This window comes from Pseudonaja textilis, chromosome 2 (genome assembly GCF_049901715.1).
Source record: "Pseudonaja textilis isolate UNSWEBS1 chromosome 2, rPseTex1.2, whole genome shotgun sequence".
Taxonomy (NCBI): domain Eukaryota; kingdom Metazoa; phylum Chordata; class Lepidosauria; order Squamata; family Elapidae; genus Pseudonaja; species Pseudonaja textilis.
In genome coordinates, this window is record NC_141991.1 from 143984459 (window position 1) to 144007995 (window position 23537).

The 23537-nt window shown below is 41.0% G+C and overlaps 2 protein-coding genes across 4 annotated transcripts; one reads left to right on the forward strand and one right to left on the reverse strand.

Moving 5' to 3' along the window:
• Nucleotides 1–517: 517 nt before the first annotated feature.
• On the reverse strand, nt 518–13167 carry ZWINT (ZW10 interacting kinetochore protein). Its single transcript, XM_026711508.2, has 10 exons — nt 12715–13167; nt 10703–10802; nt 10478–10589; nt 8917–9083; nt 6749–6805; nt 6479–6630; nt 5680–5851; nt 5460–5599; nt 2551–2710; nt 518–1823 (listed from the first exon to the last, which is right to left on the reverse strand). The coding sequence occupies exons 1-10, from the start codon at nt 12777–12779 to the stop codon at nt 1743–1745; spliced, it is 1206 nt and encodes a 401-aa protein (XP_026567293.2). The 5' UTR covers nt 12780–13167; the 3' UTR covers nt 518–1742.
• A 199-nt stretch (nt 13168–13366) lies between these two features.
• WDR13 (WD repeat domain 13) lies at nt 13367–22684 on the forward strand. Of its 3 annotated transcripts, none has more exons than XM_087925633.1 (10): nt 13367–14489; nt 15959–16045; nt 16935–17175; nt 17592–17701; nt 17936–18066; nt 19084–19391; nt 20248–20428; nt 20513–20654; nt 20776–20894; nt 21105–22684. In XM_087925633.1, exons 2-10 carry the CDS (start codon nt 16005–16007, stop codon nt 21287–21289), a joined length of 1458 nt encoding a protein of 485 aa, XP_087781759.1. In that variant the 5' UTR covers nt 13367–14489; nt 15959–16004; the 3' UTR covers nt 21290–22684. The 3 variants fall into 3 exon arrangements, with proteins under 3 accessions (XP_087781759.1, XP_087781758.1, XP_026567130.1); XM_087925632.1 differs by having other exon boundaries at nt 13367–14279; XM_026711345.2 differs by having other exon boundaries at nt 13367–13657.
• The last annotated feature ends 853 nt before the right edge of the window (nt 22685–23537 follow it).

Genomic DNA, 23537 nt, shown 5'->3' on the forward strand with positions numbered 1-23537 from the left:
GTCAAAGTTGGCCTTCTAACCAGAAGAAAGGTGGTTACTTATGCCACTTTACTATTTAGCGATTCTTGAGGTAACTTACAGTATGCAATCAAAATCAACCATAGAATTACCATAAAAACAGTCTAACTGAAGACCTCCTCTGACACAAGTCTCTTCAAAAAGAGAGTTGTCTTCTCATTTTTCAAATGCCAAGCAAGTGGGAGTAAACCTAATCTTAAGGGGCACACTGTTCCAGCCATGTCATTCCCTGGGTTCCCATCCCCTAATCACTTGAGGTAAGATACCCTTTCCTGTTTACTCAGCCTTCCAATTAAAGAGAGCAGAAAAAGAAACAAAGTAAAACCCAGCTCTGGGTAAAGTAAAACTCAGCAGCACTCACACCCTCAAGAGGATGAATTTCATGCAGAACTGTGGTACGATACTGCCACCACATGGCAAGAGGCTGAACTTCGCTTCCAACAAATTGCTAGAAAGACCAAGTGTTAACCTATCTGAATGAAGCAATAACCTAGTGATATTATTTAAAAAATATTTGTATTTGCATTTGTCAAATTATGTATTCATATTTACACAACTATAAAGTTTTCATATTTATATAGGTTTGAGCAGTTATATTTATCAAATTACATTAATTTCAGAATTTTGGGGGATGTTGGCAATCCCAGACAATTGTTTTTAAAGTATGAGTATTTATTAGAAATCTACCAATGAGAATTGAAATTATAGCTTACATTGGTCTACAAAGAGAAAGCCTCAGAAATGAAAGCAACTAAATTTAACCAGAACTGGGTCACCAATAAAGGAAAATTAAGTCCCGAGTATTAATTAGCTCCAGATTCCAAGATACAGCTTCAGGTCAAAATTGCATCAAAATAATTCAAAATTATGAGGGGGTATGTGCGATTATATTCCATAACTTTTCTGCAAAATGTGACATAGCAATGAGAATGGTGCCACACCAATTATTATAAATTTATATTTTTGCTGATACTAATAACATAACTTTCCATTCATATATTGTTTTTTCATGTAACATTTTCATGCTTTTTGCATGAAAAACTGACAAGCTCTAACATCAGATTCCATCTTTATTCAGTTCCATCTTTATTCGGCATCTAAATAAACTGTGCTTTTTGGCTTTTCTCTTGTGACCTGCAGTAGAATCATCATCAAGGGAGATTCCAGCAGTAATTTGTATATCATAAGGGATCAGATATGCATAAAAATCTCATTTCGGTTAGTTTACATTCCCCGAGCTTGTAATGTGCTCCACATAAACATGGGTGGAAAAAAATTATTTATTATCAGCAACTGTTTGGAACAAAAGAGAGAGGAATTACAAGATAATGAAACAAACTTTATCTTACAATTAAGTCCATCAGATAAATGAGAGCTAGAAACCTCCAAGGAATATTTTATTGATCAAAACATTTTAAAAGTTCAACAATGTGGAGATGCAATAGGTGAGTAACACTCAAACAGCCATAAAACTATGTAAGAGTAACAGGAAAGTAGAAGAACTCAAAGAGGCGAACTGGAAGCTCAATTCAAAGCAAGCCAAAGTAGAGGCTGAAGTGGCCCCAAACACAACATATAAACATACATTTGCACACACACACACACACACACTGTCCCAGTTAAATTCAACTTCCTTCTTCTTCCAGAGATACCAGAAAGAGGCCTAAACTAGAGATGTGGCCTTGATTTCATCACATTATATGGACACAGACAGTAGTAGCTTTTTAGGTCGGGAAAGGAGTAGTGAAGTCCATGGTACTTAGGTACACCAGCCAATTTATCAGTGAAGGTTTTTCCTGTGGGGGCTGCAAGAAGAGATTTAGAAGTCAGGCGTGAAGAATAAAAGAACATAGGAAATCCTAAAACTGAAGTTTTATATCTGGGCACATGAATAAATGTCCTCTTTTCTGCAAGGTGGACTATTCACAGCATGTTGTTACTGCTTAAATAGAAAATACGTAGCCCTCCTTGAGCTCTTATACAGCCGTATTTCAGAGCTCTGTGATCTGGGGCTTCCTTCTAAAAGCACTAAGGCAAGATCTAAAAATAAAATCAGAAAATAGAAATGGAATTGCCTGAGGCAGGAGTGGGAAATTGGTGTTCCTTCAGATGTTGGGGAAACACAGTGACAAGCAGACCCAGACAGTGTTGCCAAAGGCTGCTATGTCTTTTTTTTTTTTAAGTTCAGCAAGACCAAGAATGTTATGGTTTTTTCATCCCAGTGAATTATCACTGTCTTTTAAAAAAAATATATCTCATCACTAATAGCTGTTATTTCAATCCCCTCCTTGGTTTCTGGGCTTGATTTGTTTTTTTTGAATGATGGGCAATTAAGAGGCAAGGAGAATCACCCTCAACAGAGACAGAAGCAAAAGACTCTTGAATGGGTGAGGCTGTGTGGGATTCAACTTCACCATGACATTTCTGAAATATCTCTTTAACTTTTGAGAAGTTGAAATCTATTTCCAGGCCAAGTTTAAAGGCCTTGAGATGCTTTGCCAGAAGGTAAAGCTGTGACAGCCGAGTACTAACCTTGTAGGAAGTCACATCAACTGTGCCTTGTTGAGTCTTTACTGAAAGAAGACGAACCTGCCCACTGTCTGGGTATCCTGATTCCACGTAGAGGCTGCAAGTTGATGAAGGCTTCAAGTAATGGAGCAGCCTCTTCTCCGGCTGCCAATCAATTGCAAAACTGGGGAGGGGAGAGAGGAGGAAAGGTTCAAATATCAGAGAGAATGAGGAAAGGCGGGGTGTCTCTGCTTAGCATAGCATGCCTCATGAGAATGGCATGACAGCAAACATACATGACTGCAATTCTCAAAGTACAGGTAGTCCTCGGCTTACGACCATAACTGAGCACCAATTTTTTTGTTGCTAAGCAAGACAGTTCAGTGAGTTCTGCCCCATTTTACGATCTTTCTTGCCACAGTTAAGTGAATCCCTGCCGTTGTTTAAGTTAGTAACACCGTTGTTAAGTGAATCTGGCTTCCCCATTGACTTTGCTTGTCAGGTCAAAAAAAAGGGTGATTCTGTGATCCCAGGATACTGCAACCGTCATAAATAGGAGTCAATTGCCAAGTGTTTGAATGGTGATCATGCGATCAAGGCGATTCTGCAACGGTCGTGTTCAAATGGTCATAGATCATTTTTTTCAGTGCCATTATATGGTCACTAAATGAACTACTGTAAGTTGAGGATTACCTGCATGGGATTGGGCCTATGACAGGAGTCCTCAAGTTTATATTATTATATTATATTATATTATATTATATTATATTATATTATATTATATTATATTATATTATATTATATTATATTATATTATATTATATTATATTATTATGCACCTTCAAGTCAATCTTGATGCCAGGCGACTACCTGGATTAATCCCTGCAATTTTCTAGTATTTCGGAAGTGGTTTGCCTTCACCTTCTTTTTCCTGGGCTGAGGAAGAAGGATTGACCCAAGGCTACCTACCTGGTTCTGGGGCAGGTAAGCCGAAGACTACCTGTACCACCCAAGGCAGGACTAGAATCACGTTCTCCTGGTTTCTAGCCCACTACCTTAACAGCCAGACCAGACTGTTTCTCCCAAGTCTTTCTACCCCAACTGAAAACATGAGGCTGCACAATAGCGGCCACAGAGACCCGGAGAGTCACAAAGAATAAGAAAAAGAGCACCTTGAAAAAAGAGGACAAAATGGCCTCCCTGATATAGACAGCTTCTTAAAGCAGCAGTATCCTGCTGACTCATTCTCAGTTCGTCATCTTGGAGTACAGCCTTACAGCAGCTGGTCAGCTTTTAAATCTTCATTACCTTAACTCTTACTATGGATGAAAGTTCTGTCTCCTTGATTTGAAACCAATTATTTTCTTCCACACTTTGTTTTTAGGCAGAAGGAAGATATTAACCTCAGTCACCTGAACTGTGTGCTTTATGAGAGGTAGAGTCAGTGACTTTCTCTGGGGCCATTTTGTGAAAAAAAAAAAAAGCAGAATATCCATTTTTATCTAGAATATCTAGGAGCATTTGCCATAAGCCAGTTTGCTGTAGTGACTAAGGTGTTGGCCTAGAAATCAGGAGACTGCGAGTTCTAATCCTGCCGTAGAGACATGAAACCCAGCTGGGTGACTTGGCCCAGTCACGTATTCCCACCCCACAGGGTTGTCGTTGTGGGGAAAATAGGAGATAGTATTATATATGTTTGCTGCCTTATTTATTAAAGTAATAATAAAGTTGGGGTAAAAATCTAATAAATAATTAATAAAGCACATTTCTGGAAGAAGGCAGAGCTTCACTCTCAATCTTGTACCCAACACTTTTTAAGTAGAGAACCCCTGGGGATGAAACTAAAACCTGCTACAAGCTTAGCTAGGAATAAAGCTGTAATTTATGTTTTATTTTATTTTAGAAAACTTATATTGCCACCTATTCGCCCAGGGTGACTCAAGGCGGCTTACACAAATATAAGAACATCATATAAAAAGAAAAAGAAAAGACAAAAATAATAAAATTATAGCCCCCTACTCACTCCCATCCCAACATTTATACAATTTAATGGGCTCCATCCCACTCTGGGTTCCTCAGGCCCTCTGGCAGAGCAATGTCTTCAGCACTTTCCGGAAGAGTATTAGAGTGGGGGCTATTCTAATCTCTGGGGGAATGATGTTCCAGAGAGAGGGAGCCACCATGGAGAAGGCCCTTCTTCTGGGTCCCACCAGGTGTATTTCTTGCCTTCCCATTCTGGTGGTTGGGTAGATGTGACCGGCAAGAGACAGTCCCTCAGATAACCTGGTCTCAAGCGATGAAGTGCTTTAAAAGTGACAACCAGCACCATGAATTGCACCCAGAAGCAAACTGGCAACCAATGCAGGATGAATAAGGATGAATTGGTTTTCATAGGCGCAAATACACTCAAGGTATCTTAAAGATTCTAAAATGGAGGGATTTTATTATAAATTGACTGATTTAGATAGGATTCTGACAGATACTGATGAAAAAGTGATTAAAAAATTATATAGTTATTTGCTGGAAATTAAATTAGAGGAGGAACAAGTTAAAGAAACGATGATTGTTTGGGGGAAGAATTTTGGATATGGGATTGATTTAGAGAAATGGCAAAAACTGTGGTCTCAAAATTATAAAATGACAATGTCAACAGCATATAAAGAAAATTTGTATAAGATGTTTTACAGGTGGCGTTTTCCCCCCGACAAGAATAGCAAGAATGTTCAAGAATAAATCTGAAAAGTGCTGGAAATGTCATCAGATACCTGGCTCATACAACTGAAGCTTCCAGATGCTCTTCAGGGGGAGCCCCATGTAGAATTCATCACATTCAAGGGCTGAGCTATCTCTTACCCCTTTCCCAACATGCAATGCTCAGAACCTTCCCTAGATCACCTTAGGCCCTATGCAGCAACACAAACGAAAGTGCTCACCAGTTCTGCAGCAGCTTGATCTCAGCCAAAAGCTGTGCTTGTTGGGAATAACTGTGCTGCAACTCCAAGAGGACCCCTTTGATGGTGCTGCAAGTTCCCAGAGGAATTTCTTCAGGGAGAAGGAAAGAAGGGTTGCCACTCTATATGGAGAAGGGAGAAAGATCAGGCTGGTGTTCTGAGCGCCCTACATCCAGCAGAACTCACTTCCCGCTTTTCTCACCTGCAAAGTGACATTGCCATCCTCCCCCCAGTGTAAATGCAACTTCAGACAATGACCGGCCGAAATCTCAGGATAGGGTTGAGGAGTCAGCTCCACCTCCATGTCATTCTCTGAGACACAGATCACCTTCACCCCTTGCAAACTCTCCAAAAGGCATCGGAAATCAGAGACTCTGGGTTTAAATAAATAATAAAATAATCAAAACACAAAGTCCACAATAGGCAAGGGAGAAAAAGAAAAGCTGATTCTTAAGATCATTCAGAGTGGAGGGCTTAGGTAGATTCTCTCTCCGCACACCACCCTCCCCACATACACACTTTTAAACAAACAGAAATCCAAGTTTTGCAATCCGCTACACCATTTTGTTTAGCTGAGCATTTACAAATAACTACAAAAATAAAGCTCAGAGCCTTATTTAGCAACTTCTCTGGCTTCTGGAATGAAAGTAGATAACATTCCCACAATTTCAAGCACCTATCGCTTTTATCTGCAATTCAGATTGTATGCAGTGATTTCTCCAAAATAGCTGTAAAGGCTATGAACAATGAAATAATGCATATATTTCCCTTTCTGCCAGGATTTGCGTTTTTTTGCCTCATTGCCTCACCATCCCTGAAAATCCCTCTTACATCTGCAATTACCAATGGCTTATTTTGTTTTTTGTTGAATAGCACGTGTAAGTGCACTAACGTGCCTATCATCCCTGTCACATTTTTTTTTAAAAAAATTATTTTGCTTGTTCGAATTTGTAATTTTCGTTTGGCGAATAGACATTAAACTCTCCCATTTCTCTCCTCACCTCTGCATTTTCTCTTGCCAGATCCTGGCTTGGCTCTCTTGTTCCCCAACCTCTCCCTTCAAGCATTCCAATTCCTTCTGCTGTTTCTGCAACCTGTCCTGAAATTCGGCAACCCGTTGCTCTAGTTCCTGCTGTCGCTCTCTCAGGAGCTCCTGCGAGAGGGGAGGAAACAGGGGGTAGGGCGCAACAAGAAGCCAAAACAAGCCAATGGGTTTCCACTGGCTGCTCTGAAAGAACCGAGATGCAGTTATTTAATCTTAACAGCCATACCTGTTCTTTCAGGTGCCTCTTCTGGGCATTCCTTGCTTTTTCCTCTACCTCTTCTTTCTATCAAGGAAGTGCAAAATTAGAATTAAGGAGATCCCATAGAAGAGAATGTCTACTGCTCAGGGTTGGACTACGGAGTCCTTGACGCTCTCCAAGTCATGGCCGTTTGCTTGCAGAGATTTCACTACCTAACTAGATAACGCTGTCAGAGCTACAACTGGTAATGTTTCCTAGTTGAATAACAAGAGGTCAGCATAGCAGTGGGATCCTATCTGTTCCACTATTGGTTTGGGGATCGCGCATGCACCTAACAGCTTTCCACACACCAGCTGATGCCTGCAATGCCAATCAGCTGAGAGGATACAGAAAAGCGCAGGGGCAGGTGGGAGAGCCAATCCTGTGCTTTTCTCTTCCTTCTCCTGTCAGTTGATGTCTTTTTCCTCCTCTCAGCTGATTGTCGGGGGCTTTTTTTACTACCGGTTTGGCCAAACCAATAGCATACCACCACTGTGTCAGCACTGATTATGTTAGCTAGTTGGGTAATGAAGTGTCTGCAAGCAAACAACCAATCTTAGAGACCACCAAGGACTCCATGGAATGAATAGAATCAGCTGGGACAAGATAACCTTTATTGTCATTTTTTTTACTGTGGGCAGACATTAAAAATGAAATTCTGTTGCCTCCTCTCAAAAGTGCACAGAAACATAAAACACATATAGACATGCTACATACACATATATACCAACACCTTTAGATATAAATGCATGTAAGTATTAATCATTGTCTATCCTGAATACATAGCAGAAAGAGGAAGCTTGAGGGCTTATTATTTTTATTATTTGTTATTAAAATTATATTGCTGTGTATGCACCCAGGGCTCACAAGGTTGATACGGACTGAATCTAGATGTTCTGCTTCAGATACTGTTATATTCTGGGCCACGGATCATTATTGGGCCTTGAGCCATTTGGAATCGGGCCGCAGACGTGGTGGGCGAGGGCGCATGCACATCCCCACTTGCATGAGCAGCAGGAAAATGCATGTGTGCGCACACTTTCATGGGAGCAGGTGCGTGCTTGTCCGCCACTTGTGCAAATGGAGCTGCGCCGTGCGGGCACACTTACCCACCACTCAATCGGAACCACCCCTTCTCCATCCCCCGCAACAGTCCACAAACCTGGAAAGGATGGGGAACTCTGCATTATGCTGATTGTTCTGCAGATATAGAAAAACCCGTCATTCGGTTCATCGTACCGAACCTGCCTGTAATCTAATGGGCTCACATGATTTTATTTCTGCTTCTGGCAAGAAAGACAATTGAATCATTCACCTTCTTTCTCCGACTATTCAAACCTGCATAAAATATAAGCTGGCATTTTTGTGAAGGCTAGCCCATTGATAATAAGCAAATCATTTCCATTGCCGGTTGGGACTCTGCAACCCAATCCTAGCTAGGCTTCTCCAGAAGGATGCTCCATGGAATTCAGTTGGGTATAGGCTCAAGTTAACGGACCTAACAGGCTCCAACAGAAATAAATTGGCAGGCAGGCTTGTCACGTTCAGCTCTGCTCTCCATTTTAAAGATTGCTGCTTTTAATTGGCACAGTCCTTTGAAGATTACATTTAAGTATTCACTGAAACCAGTGTTTTCTCAGTTCTCAGCATCCTCTGAGCCTCTGTGGCGCAGTAGTTAGAATGCAGTACTGCAACCTACTTCTGCTGCCTACTGGCTGCCTACAATTTGGCAGTTCAAATCCCACCAGGCTCAAGGTTTACTCAGCCTTCCATCCTTCCAAGGTGGATAAAATGAGGACCCAGATTGTTGGGGGCAATAGGCTGACTCTGCAAACTGCTTAGAGAGGGCTGTAAAGTGGTATATAAGTCTAAGTGCTATTGCTATCCTGGCTGGGAACTTTTGGGAGTTGAAGTTCACACATCTTAAAGTGGCCGAAATTGAGAAAGAGGGATCTAAACAGAACAGCAGGATAGATAGATAGATAGATAGATAGATAGATAGATAGATAGATAGATAGATAGATAGATAGATATAAAGCTGTGCAATACTTAAATATTCTAGATGTCTTGGGTGCTGGAAAATATTTGACCATCACTTTGAACCTCAACCATCTCCCCCCCCGCCCCCCAATATCACTCGCAAGTGAGAAAAGAACCTTTGCTTGGTAGCGCTGCAGAGCCTCCTCCAAAAGCCGAGCCCGGTTCTGTACCTCCTCCTGTTTGGCCAGTATCTGAGGCACAGCCCCCTTGATAGCCTCTACCTGCTGCTGGTAATCTGCTTTGAGTGCCTTCCATTGCTTTTTGGCTTCTTCCATCTCTTTCCCTGCAAGAGACCACCATCTGTTTTTGAGCACTGAAGTAGCTCAGGAGCATCCAGATGTCAGCTGGGTTTATCAAACTACCCATAACCAAGAGAGATACATTGGTGGAAAATAACATTCTTAACAAGATGGGGCTATTGAGGCCTGTCATGTAGTTCCTTTAAAAAAAAATCAGAAAATAAAATACAAGCTGGATAGTCAAGACCTTGTTTATGATCCAAACTCTGTCAAGGACCTTGGAGTACTCATCTCTAATGACCTAAGTGCTAGAGCCCACTGTAACTACATAGCCAAAAAGGCGTTAAGAGTTGTTAACCTAATATTACATAGCTTTTTCTCTGGTAATATTACACTACTAACTAGGGCTTACAAAACATTTGCTAGACCAATACTGGAATAAAGCTCATCAGTCTGGAACCCGCATTACGTATCTGATATTAACACAGTTGAGAAAGTCCAGAAATATTTCACAAGAAGAGTTCTCTACTCATTGCAGAATACTTTATGCCACCAGACTTGAAATTCTAGACCTAGAAAACCTAGAACTACGCCGCCTTCAGTCCGATCTAAGTATAGTATATAAAATTCTATATTGCAATGTCCTACCTGTCAATGAATACTTCAGCTTCAACCATAACAATACAAGAGCAAACAATAGATATAAACTCAAGGTAAACCGCACCAAACTTGATTGCGGGAAATACAACTTCAGCAACAGAGTGATCAATGTCTGGAATACTCTACCTGACTCTGTGGTTTCTTCCCCAAACCCCAAAAACATTAACTTTAGACTGTCTACTATTGACCTCACCCCTTTCCTAAGAGGTCTGTAGGGGGCGTGCATAAGCGCACCAACGTGCCTACCATCCCTGTCCTATTGTTTCTTTTTTCTTTTTCTTATATGTATCCATTTCATGTATCCATAACTATGTTTATACTTATACCTGTTATCTTATAATTGCTTGACAAATAAAATAAAAAAATAAAATATTTCTGATAACAGAAGCAGTACATTTCTCAGTTTGCTGGGTAGAATGCTACTGCTTTCTTGACTGCTTGGGACTTCACAAAAGGATTTGACTGGCCAGCAAAGAAACAAAATTTTGAACGAGAGAAGCCTGTCATATGATCCAGAATGGATCTTCTCACAGACATGCTTCCAATCTTCCAGGAAGGATTGGATGTTCATTTAGTCAGGGTTAAATCAACATGTATAATATGTGAACGCACAACAGTTGAATAAAAGTACACACAACTTGCTCAAAACCTTTCCTAGTCCTCCAAAATTGTCTTGAAAGGCTTCATTTTTAACGTGCTATTGTCAAACAGAAACACTCTTATCCAGACCACATTTGCATCACCCACTGCATGCAATCTGCTGAGCCCGGATACTCACGAACAGTAGAGTCAGAGGCATCCTGGATGCGAGGGGCAGAGTCAAGAAAATCCAGAAGGAATTTAAGCACTTGGAGTTGGGTGTACATCAACTTCTGAGTCTTCCTAGTGTTCTGGAAAACATGTTCCAAAAGTGGGAATGGAACTAGCTCTTACGAAACTTGGGCACGGTCATGCATCCAGAACTGAAGACAGTATCTTAAAGGAAAAAGAGGCTATCACTCACCACTGCGTGCTCAGCCAAGACTTGGGCTGGTAATTCCAATTTCATTTCACTTGTGGTTTGATCCTCATACTTTAAAATATCATTGATCTGAGATAGAAGCCTGAAGAGGACACATAAATGAATGATATAAAGAAAATAGTCACTTCAAATCTTTAAATCTCTTAAACATTTGCTATAGGGATTCTCTAAACCAGGGGTCTTCAAACTTGACAGCTTGAAGACCTGTGGACTTCAACTCCCAGAATTCCTCTTCTGGTCATGTTAGCTCAAGAATTCTGGGAGCTGAAATCAAGTCTTAAATTTGCCAAGTTTGAAGACCCTTGTTCTATACAATCACCATCCTTTACATATGGAAACAAAGGCCATATAGTGTATGGCACCTCATCACATATGTGGGTGAGGCAGGATTTCTGTGATTTATCTACTTGAGGATTTAAAACTGTAATATGTCCTCATGCATTAATATGGCAGGAAAATGTGCTGTTAGTTTTCAGCAATTATGGCCAGAGGAACCTCTGAGGAAGTCAAAAAGAGCTGGGAAAAACCATGCAGATTGTCTACTACTGTTCTCATGCATTAGATGTCACGCTTGCCACATTCTAACTGAAAGCAAAATCTAGAATATAATTTACACTATCCAGTGATTGCACAATGTACTAAGCATATGCAACAAGGAAACTTGTCTGTCCATATTCCCAATGTCATTGTGAAATTCCCAGCCAGCTTCTGAGGAAGGTTCACTCTACTAAAAAAAAACGGATTAACATATTTTCTTTAAAAATGCAGTAGCTAAAACTGTTTTTCACAAACAACTGGAAAAATATCAGAATACAGAATATCAGAATTGAAAGGGACTTTGGAGGTCTTCTATTCCAACTCCTTGCACAAGAGGATATTCTGGACAAATGGTGATCTAATCTCTTAGATTAATTTATCTCATTGCCAGAAAATTTCTGTTTAGTTCTTTTAGTTGAATCTTCCCTTGATAAATTTCCATCTATTGCTTCTTGTCCTGCCTTCAGGTGTTTGGGAGAATACCTTGACCCGCTCTTCTTGGTCACAGCCCCTCAAATATTGGAAAACTGCTGATTGGAAGAATCAAAGAGATCTTTTCCTTTATAATTGTGGCATTTCTCATTTCTACAAAATGCTACCTGTATCTCATTGTGAAAATAGGTGGAAAAAACAGTTCTGAGGCCACTTAACAATCCCAAAGCTATTGCAAGAAGAGAATACCAAAATATTAATGCTGTAATTTTAAGAGGATTAAATTATACTAATTTAATTAGATGAATGTAATGGAAGCAAAATAAACCTAATATAACTGATGCTTGATTTTTTTAAAAAAAGTAGTTTCTGCAAGAAATTTTGTAAAGATTTTAATGGAGATGTTGGCTTTTTTTCTTCTGCAACGGGATTAAAGATTCAAAGACTATTAAAGAATTCTTCCTGTTCTAAAAATAGGAGGAAGTATTATTCACAAGACCCCAAGGAATTTTATTTTTCTACAGGAAGTGTGTTTTTTTAAAGTTCCATCAAGTATCAAAGTTATGAAACTCCATATCTGTATTCTGGTGCTAGAAGTTTCAATATCTCCTTATCTAAGGGAGGTGATCCCAACGATATTTCGGTGCCAATCTCCATAATCTTACTAAGGAAGGAAGGCTCCCAAATGCGGCAGGAGTATATATATGGAAACCAGACATAGAAGAACGGAAGCCCTCTAAACCCACAACCTAAACTTGCCTAACTCTTTCGGCCTCTCTTCTGCAAGCTTATCAATGCTTCTCAACTTTGGGAACTTCAAGATCTACGGATTTCCAACTCCCAGAATTGTCAGACGGGAATTCCTGGCTGGGAATTCTGGGAGCCGAACTTCACACATCTTGAAGTTGCCATGGTTGCAATAGCACTGCTTTTCATTTTTTTTTCTACTTCGGGTAAAATTCCTCCCCCTGCAGGAAAACGGAACCGTCATTCGATCTCCACGCGAAAGAGATACGTGTACTTACTCCACCGCTGTCGCTTCCGCCTCCATCGTTTCTCCAACCGCAGCGTCCACGGACGATCGACTCATTGTTTAGAACTTCCCGCCTTTTTTTCAATGACTCTTCTTCCCAGAGCGTCCCGCCGAACTCACCAATCCGAGCTCGAAAGGCTAATAGGCCCCGCCCAGAAGATAGGTCCGCCCCAGGAGACCAAGCAAAGCTGGCTGAGGAATTCTGGGAGTTGAAGTCCACAAATCTTAAAAGTTACCAAGGTTGGAGACCCCTGATCTAAACCACATTTTACATACAACTCAGCTGTACGTATAGTTTTAAAGTCCCCAGTTGTATATAAATCAAAGCATGCGTTAAGTTTCAGACTTCCTCAATCAGCTGTTCTCTATATACTGTGGACTGCAAATCCCATAGAGGCTGGGTGGAAGTGCTTAGCCCTAGTCGAATCCCTCAGGAAGAGATCTATTTGGAAGAATCTGGTTTACTCCCTGTCAAAAGGGCATGGAATTACTGGCTCTCCGTGTTTCTTGCTGGAAAATAAGCATTGAACTCAGTTTTTGACTCTAAGACACAATGTGTAAACTTTAGTTATACCTTTGCCTTTCTGAGGATCTAAAGTGCTGGCGGATAAATGCTGAAAAGCAATGAGACTGTGTTTCTGAAAAAGTGGGAAAAGGAGTGGTTCACTAAAGAAACAGGATGGGTGGAGCTGTAGTTTAATAGAGCTAGTCGGGTACTCCAGTCAAGACAGAAGTTACATGAGGAATGAAGTTGGGCTTCTTTTCTCCTGGTATTTTGAAAACAACTCCACCCTCTCTATAAAGGCGCAGATTGCAACCTAGCAGGGAGTGCGGTTTCCCCTGGAATCTGAACCAGCCATGGCTGGGACACTGGAGAAGCAGAAGAGTAACCTGAGTGGCAGTAGCTGTGACATCCGAGGCTGGAGGAAATTTCAGTAAGTTCCTTATGAGATCGTGCGGTCTCAAATGCGATCTCTGCCAAGCTTTGCGGAAGTAGCTTGCCACGATTGGCTCCCTGATATCTATATCTATCTTTGTGTTTGCATGTAAAGCTTGGCATTTCTCAGGTGTGGACCACTGGTCACAGCTCTACTTCGTCGATAGGCAAAGAGTAGTGTATAGATCGTGTAAGTAGATCGTAGATCATGTAGAAGATCGTGCTTCCTTGTTTTCCTCCGGAGGGCGGCCATTCACCCAAAGGTGAAAATAATTTTAAGAGGAATATGCATAACTTGTAGCCTTGTGAATCATGCCCGTCCCTCTCGGGATCTGTTCCTTGGCTTATCTGCTGTCACTGTTTCGGGGAGGCGCGCAACCACGATTACAGTTACTCCTAACTTCCACCTCGCTCGCTCGCTCGCTCCTACTGAGCCTCCGATCTTCCTTGGCGCGCCCAGAGGATGGGAATGGAGATGCCCGCATGCGCCGCCGCCGCCGCCGGCCTGAAGCCATCCGGACTCCGCCTCCCTCCCTCTTTTTTTCCTTCCGATGTTTTCCCTGCCGCCGCCAGCACAACCACCACCACCGGCATCCCCGCGAAACCGGGAGCCGCTTCAGGTACGATCCTGATACAACTGTCCCGAAACCTTTCAGATTGCAGCTCTTCCCCGGCTGCTGATTTTTTCCGCAGGCACCCCATAATAGACAGCCCGGGCCCTGTCGCCATGGAAACGAGACAGTCTTGATGCTTCTCCATCGTCTTTTGGCCTCTCTTTTCTAATGTTGTGGTCACCATGGAGACCTGGTGGTTTTTGCCTCCCTTGGAAGGTGTGTTCCCTCCCGATCCTCTTCGCTTCTCTTCCGGGGGGGTGGGGTGGGGTGGGGGTGGGGAACCCTGACTCCATTCAAAAGCATCGCTCCTTCCTTCCCTCTTCCATCTAATGGGATTGCCATGATTGTCTTGCCCTGTAACATTCCTTGAGCATGATTCCATTTTTCTCCTGCTCCCCCAATAGACAGACCACTGTAGAGCGTTATCTGTCATTGGTAGAATAATAACATATGATAGAGGATCGGCCCTTTTGCCAACCTCTGTCGTTCGGGCTGCTTTAGGGCAATCTTTCTGACAAAAATAGGACGCTATTTGGAGAGAGGTGAAGAAATGGTAGAACTCACACAAGGCCCTGTGTCTGTGGAGGCTTGGATTTGGCTAATTGACATATGCTGTTGTGGTGTGAAGGTCACTGGAGTGCGGGTTCTCTAATGCAGTCTTCCAAACCTGAGTCCTCCAGATGTATTAGATCAATATTCATAAATGCAGAAGAGAGAGGGCAGGCCTGAATCAGTTTCCTTACTGCTGTTCTGGAATCATGAAAAAAATGTCAGGCCTTCATTTACTTCTATGTTGTAGTTGCCAGTATGTGAAAAAAGATATCCCTGCTCAATTTAAAATCTAACATGGGGTGAAGGTGAGGGTGGGAATGTGCAGTTATGATTAAGTCTGTGATTTACAACTGGCATTCAGCAGAAAATCTGAATATATATAGATATAGATGTGTGTGTGTGTGAGAGAGAGAGAGAGAGAGAGAGATTTGTTGACATTTGTTCATCAGAGCCTGCTGTTGAACTCTTATAATGCATTGGGATGTATATTTTCTGTACACTCAGAGTGTTGTCTGTACTTAAATTTATCAGCCTTGTTATATCAGCCTATCAGATCTGGCAGAGTAGGTATGCTGCATAGGGACCATTGGCTATGAACCTACATTTGGTGGGTCCCAGGAGATGTACTTTCTCTGTTGTTGTGCCCATTTCATGGAATATTCCCCCTCCCCAAATTAGATCAGCTCTGCCCCTTTTGATATTCCAAAAAGTTCTCAACACCTGACTATGTTATCAGGCCTGGGACTTCCAGGCAACCTAGCTTAGATTTGCTTGGCTCCAGTGTTGAGATGGCCATGTTTAGCCTTCTTCCTCTACCTATGGTTTATATCTCCGGCTTCTATTATTTGTTTTAATATGGATGTTTATATTTTATATTTGATAGTTTTACCTCTGTTGTTTTTATCAAATTATTTGTATGCTGCCCAGAATTGATTTGGTGAGGTAGGTTACTATATAAATTTGATAAATTTATAACAAAATTTAAAGATGGCTGAATACATGAATACATGCATTTGATCCTAGCGATTTGTAGAGCTGAAACCCTGCACGTTGAAAAATGGAACTTTATTATGCTGTTTCCTATTGTAAACCCATCTCTGACCCTTAAGTTCTTTGTACTCTTCTGACTGCAGGCACCCAGTTACCAGCTCCCCTGAGTGGCCGGTGGCGGTGTGGGGCATGGCAGCAGTGTGGCAACAAGTGTTGGCTGTAGATGCACGGTGAGGCTCCTAGGTTGGATGTATAGGTTGCTTTAGCAACGAGGAAAAGGGAATATGCCAGTATAGTGTAGTGCAGGGCTGTCAAACTCGCGACCCACAAGCCAGATGCATCACATACTGGCCACGCCCATGCCTGGTTTAGCAAAGGGAAAAAGTCGCGATACGTCCATGATGACTCCCTGAAGATGCAAGTTTGACACTTCTGGTGTAATGGTTAAGATGCTTTATTGGCATCAAGTGGGACCCAGGCTCATGTACTTTGAGCCATGAAACCTCCTATAGATTTAGTTGTTCTCTCTCCACCCACCTACCTCACAGGATAGTTATTATGGAGTGAATTGGGAGAACTATCTATAGTATCTTGAGCTTCTGAACAAAAAATGCAAGATACAGTTCTAGCATACATGTTTACAAATAAGTCAAGTGTAAGGGAGAGGTTGTTCTTAGCTGCTATTCAGAGAAGTACATTGAGAACACAGCTTCATAAATCTTGAGATTTTATTCCTATGAACTGATTATAGTTTAGCACTATGAGTTTAGGAATTAATGTTGAGGATATGACCTGAGAAATGAGGAAAAAGCTCTCTGCCATCTTGATTTTTGAGAACAATTTGTTATTGTTTGAGAGAGGGAAGATTTACCTGATGGGGAAGGAGTAAGGAAGGAACTTTATTCTAAATCAGTGTTTTTCATTTAATGGACTTAAATGCATACTGACATGTGATTACAGCACAGTACTGAGATGAGCATAGGACTTTGTGCTGCAGAGAATTTTACACTCTCGATTAGGGGAAACTCAGAATGATGCTAAGCAAAAGAGAAGGTTAAATTCAACAAGGATACTATTGGCTGAGGTTTCTGGCAGCTAATGCATCATCTTGTCTTGCAGATATAACGCATACCGCACCCCAAACTTCCCTCAGTTCCGTACACAATACATCCGCAGACGAAGCCAGTTGCTGCGGGATAACGCTAAAGCAGGCTTCGATCCCTTGCTTCGTAAGCAATACCTGCGGCTACGCAGTCAGCTTCTGGCCCAGCGCTACGGCCCACTCTCAGAACAGAGCAGCTTTCGAGCCTACAGCAACAGCATCGTCCGAAGCAGTCGCACTACACTTGATCGCATGGAGGTACTCGGGTTTTTGCATGTTACAAATCAGGGGTGTCAAACTGGTGGCCTACGGGTCGGATGTGTCATATGCAGGCCACACCCACCCCAGCTCTGCAAATGGGGAAAACGTCCCAAATGTCACGTGACAGCAACGTGACACCACGAGTTTGACATCTGTGTTATAAATAATCTGATGGTAATCAGTTCAGTATATCTGACAGGGATAGACAAGAATTGGGGAGATGAAAGGATGAGAGAGAATTTGTCAATACCATGTTACCTAATATAGCACTGAAGTTTCATTGCTATTGTTTCCAATCCAGTATCCCTAGGGACAAGCTTGGCCGTTTCTTCCCTTCACATAGTGTTCCTCTGCATTGTGTCCCCCAAGAACTTTCTGTCTTAAAATGTAAAAATTATGTGTTGTAACAATAGGATTTTGATGATGACCCAAGAGCACTGGGTGCCCGAGGCCACCGCCGCTCTGTCAGCCGAGGTTCCTATCAGCTGCAAGCTCAAATGAACCGAGCCGTCTACGATGAAAGGTATAACCCCAGCTATAGAAAAAGGCCCCGTGTTCCTGTCAGTTCTGCTCACTTCCCTCGTGTTACTTTTTTGCAAGTTTTAATCAGAAAAGGTTGGTGATGGCCAATGTTGTCACTCTGGTGCATTTAATCAAAGAATAAAGGTTCTTTGGTTTTGTCTTGTCTCAGCCCCATTTCTGTTGAAAATTAAGTTCATGATCTGTTTATATCAGTTTATATTATTCTCTTCCTTAGATCACCAGGGAGTGTTGTCCCCACTTCAGTGGCAGAAGCTAGTCGCGCTATGGCTGGAGATACTACACTAAGTGAGAACTATGCCTTTGCTGGCATGTATCATATCTTTGACCAGCACGTGGATGAAGCAGGTGAGTAGAGGAAGAATATAGCAATCAATCACATAAGCCCTTCATGGCTTGGGACCAGGTTATCTGAGGGACTGTCTCTTGCTGGTCACATGTACCCGACCCATCAGAATGGGGAGGCAGGGAATGTGGCGGGTCCCATCCCTGAGGGAGATACACCTGGTGGGACCCAGAAGAAGGACCTTCTCCATGATGGCTCCCTCTCTCTGAAACATCATTCCCCCAGAGATTAAAATGGCCCCCTCTCTAATACTCTTCCAGAAGGCACTGAAAATCTGGTTCTGCCAGGGGTCCTGGGGAACCCAGAGTGGGATGGAGCCCATCAAATGGCTCGTGTGAGCTGTTGTTGTCGGGGCATGGGGTGGGAGTTGGGGGGTGATTTTTTTTTTCAGATTTTGTTCTATTGTACATTATTAATTTATTTGATTCTTTTTGTTACTTTTTATTGCTTTTTATTATTTTAAATATGGTTTTACATTCTGTAAGCCGCCTCGAGTCGCCATGGGTGAATGGGGGGCAATATAAATTCAATAAATAAATAAAGGCTCTGCTAAGCCTTTTCCTTCTGTCTGTCAACACAGACAGGGCATGTATATTATTATTTGCAAAAGAAAAATTGATGCTAAGTTCTGATCAAATCCCTTATCCCCAAAAGAGGTTATGACTCTTGCCTTTTGGGGGGAATAAGAGTAAGAACTATGTGAAATGGAATATTGAGATAGACTTTGTAATAGCTGTGCCCAAATTTCCATTGCTGTCCAGAATCTTCAGCGGTAGCCACATTAGTTGAGGAAGGTTAACATCAAGATGGCCATCAATGCTGCTAAGTCCATGCTTAAGATATTGAAGTCTGATCATTTAACAGAGTGCCCTCTTTGTCCCACTATACGACTCAAAATATTCCTCAATCAATTTGATAATGGTGTTGATGCTAGAATAGCATAAGAAAAATCCAGAATAATGTACAAGACTCCAGATAGTCCAGTATCAATCTAATGAGTTTTCTCTTCCCCTTCTCAGTGCCTAAAGTCCAGTTTGCCAACGACGACAAACACCTACTAGCCTGCTGCTCTTTAGATGGCGCCATTTCGGTGTGTCAGTTAGTACCCACTCCCCCTGTGGTGCTTCGAGTGTTGAAAGGACATAGCCGTGGTGTATCGGACTTTGCTTGGTCTCTCTCCAATGACGTTATAGTTTCTACTTCACTTGATGCCACAATGCGCATTTGGGCTACAGAGGATGGCAAGTGTATCCGGGAAATCCCAGATCCAGATGCTTCTGAGCTACTTTGCTGTACTTTTCAACCTATGAATAATAATCTCACAGTGGTGAGTGAAGTAACAGTGATACACTTTTTTCCCCCTCTCCTGAGTATGTATTGTGAGATATTGGGCCTTTGTCATTCCAGAAACACTAGCTTATATTCAGCTGGAGTTTATTTACTCAACTTTTATTCCCATAAAGTTGAGTAATAAACAGCTAAATAATGACGCAGCTGACTGGACAAAGTGGCATTCAATGATCCGAAAAGCGGACCCTGCACCTGTGGGAATATGCTAGGAACAAGATATTCTTATTTTTCTCTAATGTAAGAGAGGGGATAGAAGAGAAAAGGAGCCTAGTTATAAAAAGTTAAACATTAAATTACCCCTCCCCTAACTTAATCCTTCTCTGTTATGAAGATAGGGGTGGGGTGTTGCAAGGGTTAGTTTCAATTCTAATTCCATTTACAGGGAGCCTGGACATCACAATCATAACTTCTGACAGTTGTAATCACGTGACCAACCTGATTTTACAACTTTTTTGTGGTGGTCATTAAGAGAATCACCATGATCTTTAAGTGAATCACAGTTGTTAAGCGAATGCAGCAGTCATTAAGTGAACTATGGTTCACTATGATTGAGGTTTGGCTGAAAGTGAAGTAAATGCTGGTTTGGGGCAAAAACATCGTAAAATGTGACCACATGACTGTAGATGCTTTAGAACCCCCAAAGTTAGGTCACATAAATGGAAGGTGGGGAACCTAATCATTGGAATTCCAAATCCAGGTCATAAGTACCTCCCAGGTAGGTCCTTTGAAACTTCAGACAATTGCTAAGCAGCCAGTTATTAGGACTTCCTGTATGTTACTGGTTCCTATTTTACTTCGTGCAAGCTACAAAAAATAATTTATCCATCCATCAGGTGGGAAATGGAAAACACAACCTTCATGTGATGAACATCTCAACAGGGAAAAAAGTGAAGGGTGGCTCAAGCAAACTAACAGGCCGAGTCCTCTCTCTCTCCTTTGATTCTCCTGGGCGTATCCTCTGGGCAGGAGATGACAAAGGCAGCATATTCTCATTCCTCTTTGACATGGCAACAGGTGAGTTCCCAAGAGGATCTTGCAGAGGACAGGCTGCAGCCCAGTTTGGATCGGACAGTTTCTGCTTCATTTCATTTTTTGCAGGAAAACTGACCAAAGCCAAGCGCCTCATAGTTAATGAAGGAAGTTCTATCACCAGTATCTCAGCCCGTTCCTGGATCAGCAGAGAAGCACGTGATCCCTCTCTCCTCATTAATGCATGTATTAACAAGCTATTATTATATAGGTATGATGCTCTTGCGCCAAAAGAAGTGATTTATTTGTATATGCAGAATATTAATAAATCCCATTTAATCTATGCATATATGTATTTATGCTTACACCATTCCTTTTACTTTTCCTGACAGGGTAGTGGATAATGAAGGAACATTGCAGCTGAAGAGAAGTTTCCAAATACAACAGAGCTCACATCCTGTCCACAGCATTTTCTGCCCCCTCATGTCTTTTCGTCAAGGCGCTTGCATTGGTATGATTCTTGTATGGCCATTCTGTAATTGGAAAAAGAATGTAGTAGAGCCAGTTCTTTGCAGCTTCTTAAAGCCCCATGCTTTTGATGTTTTCCATTGCGCATGATTTCCTCTAATACAGAGTTAAAAGGAATTGAAGACCCCTCCTTTATTAAAGGCCTATATTTAATGAAGGTTTTATTCTAATCATTTATTTTTGTGCATTTCAGTGACTGGAAGTGAAGATATGTGTGTGTATTTCTTTGATGTGGAACGGGCTACCAAAGCTATCGTTAACAAACTTCAAGGACATAGCGCTGCAGTCTTGGATGTCAGCTTTAACTGTGATGAGAGTCTCTTGGCATCCAGTGATGCCAAAGGCATGGTGATTGTCTGGAAAAGAGAACAGAAGTAGCATATTTTCCTGTGATAAGTTAAAGGAGAAACACATACAAGACGCTGCTTTGAGGACAACGGACAAAGAGGATTAAAAGATCCAATCTTTCTTCCAATTGTTGGTTTATGTCTTCTTCATCCTGGAACATACTGCACATACTTCCATAATACAGTGAGACCACTGCTGTTGTCCTTTTCAGTTGGTGAGATTTTGTACAAAGCTTACAAAGGATTCCACTTAACCCTGTGAAATGTGGCTTAATGGATTTCACCATTCAGATAACTGTTCTTTTGATGAAAGAGAATGTGATCAATTGTGCTACAGGAAGTGGTTATGAATTGGCATAATAAAATTTAAGACCTCAAGGATTCTTTTCTAATTCAAGAATGTGAAACCTAATTTAGTCTCAGTCCTGTCTTTTCCTAGATAGCATGAAACTACTTTACTATATGAAGAGTGCTCAATTTCCTCCTGGAAATATATTTTGCACAGTATGGGTTAAAGTATCACTCACTACAATATAACACAAGATATCAAAGATGAAGAAAATCAACCTGTGTTAATTGAATTTATGGACTTCAGCATTAAATTTGTGCATAGACTGCTCTTCAATATAGAATTTATGTAGTAGGATATTTGCTTTAGCGTGTTTTTCAAAAGTTGACTTAGTACTTTCTTAATATAACCTTTGTGTATGAAAGCCACGGATATGAACACAGCATTTAATGTCTAGTAAGCCTTCTGGAATCTACCAAAATAATTAGCATATTCCTGATACCACACAAATGAGTTTTCTTAGAAATGAAGTTCTGAAACGGGTCTACTTAAATTGCAAAATGCTTTTTTGTTACATCTTTCACAGCATGCATGAAACTGGGGTATAAGAGGGAGGGTTGTTGTATTAAACTTTCTGTATTGTGGCTATTACAATTTTTCTTTGGCTTTGTTCTCTTCTGTGCATAAGAAACTCTAAATTAACTGTCACTGAAAAAATTGCAATGGTATTTAATCATAGGTTTTTCAGGCAGGTACCTGGCAGAAAGGAATAGATTTGAGAGATATAGTAGTACAATTAAGTAATCTTATCAAGAAGCATGGATTGAGCTAAGGGGATTGTATCCATGGACATGCAAGCCAGTCACATCTTTGTAGTAAGGAAATTGCAAGGCGTTAGGCAGAATTGACAGATTTTTGAGTACAGTTGAGAGGATTAAGAGATTATTACATGGTAATGGTGTCTGAAATGCATAAATCAGTTTAGCTCTAAAGGAAAGCTATGTTAGGTGGAAAAAATATAAAGTTAACAATGTAAAGTAGCATGAGACTTTCAAATAAACTAGGTATGTTTAGGTAAAGGTATGTTTTTTTAACATTACAGCTGTATTTCTAATAAAGTGTAACTGCAGTCTACCATTTAAACTGCTCTTAAATTATGACTGGTTATCTTTCTTGGGATTTGGGGGAGGGTCATCAATGGTGTATTGCTTCAGAAGTATTGTATTGAGTAGGTGAATGTTCACCCCATGACAGTCACTGTATAATCTTTGTTTTATCTGTCTTAATGGACCAACTGTACAATATTCTGTGTACATAATACATACCAGAAAACAAAAGCACAAGAAGAAATCAGTGGTGCCCTTAGTTGGAGAGGATGTACTCAGAATTACATCACAAGGTCTGCTGATAGCATAAGTTACTATAACCAATGGTGATTTATCTTCAACAACAGCATAATTTCTTTTCCAAGTAATATAAAATGATAGCTCTCACACACCTCATGGAAGCAAATTCTACAATGCAATGTGTTAAAAATCTAATGATTACGTTCACACATGCTAAGGTTGGTAATGTTTAGCCATGGTTAATGTCACCATGACTTAACCAAACCAGGCTATTTGATTAGTTTATACTGTATTTCAGTATATTGTACAACTCTAGAATAGAGAGAATTATATAAACCCAGTCACCTGCCCTAAATATCCTGCCTCTCAGGGTTTTAATTCTGAGATGGGGCTATCTCTATTCAAGTTTCTTTATTCCATAAAGAATGTTAATTCTGATTACATGTATGTAAAATGTTTGAGATTTTAAACAAGTAATCCTAACCTTATCAGAAGTCTGGTGATGTTCCAACCTGGAAGTTTCAAAATTGGAACTTTTGCAGAATGATCAGAATAGCATCAAAAAGCTATTTCAAGTATGAAAACATTTCAAACTCAAAATGTTTGCAGAGTATTAGTTTTGCTTTTTTTTTTTGCAGATTTAA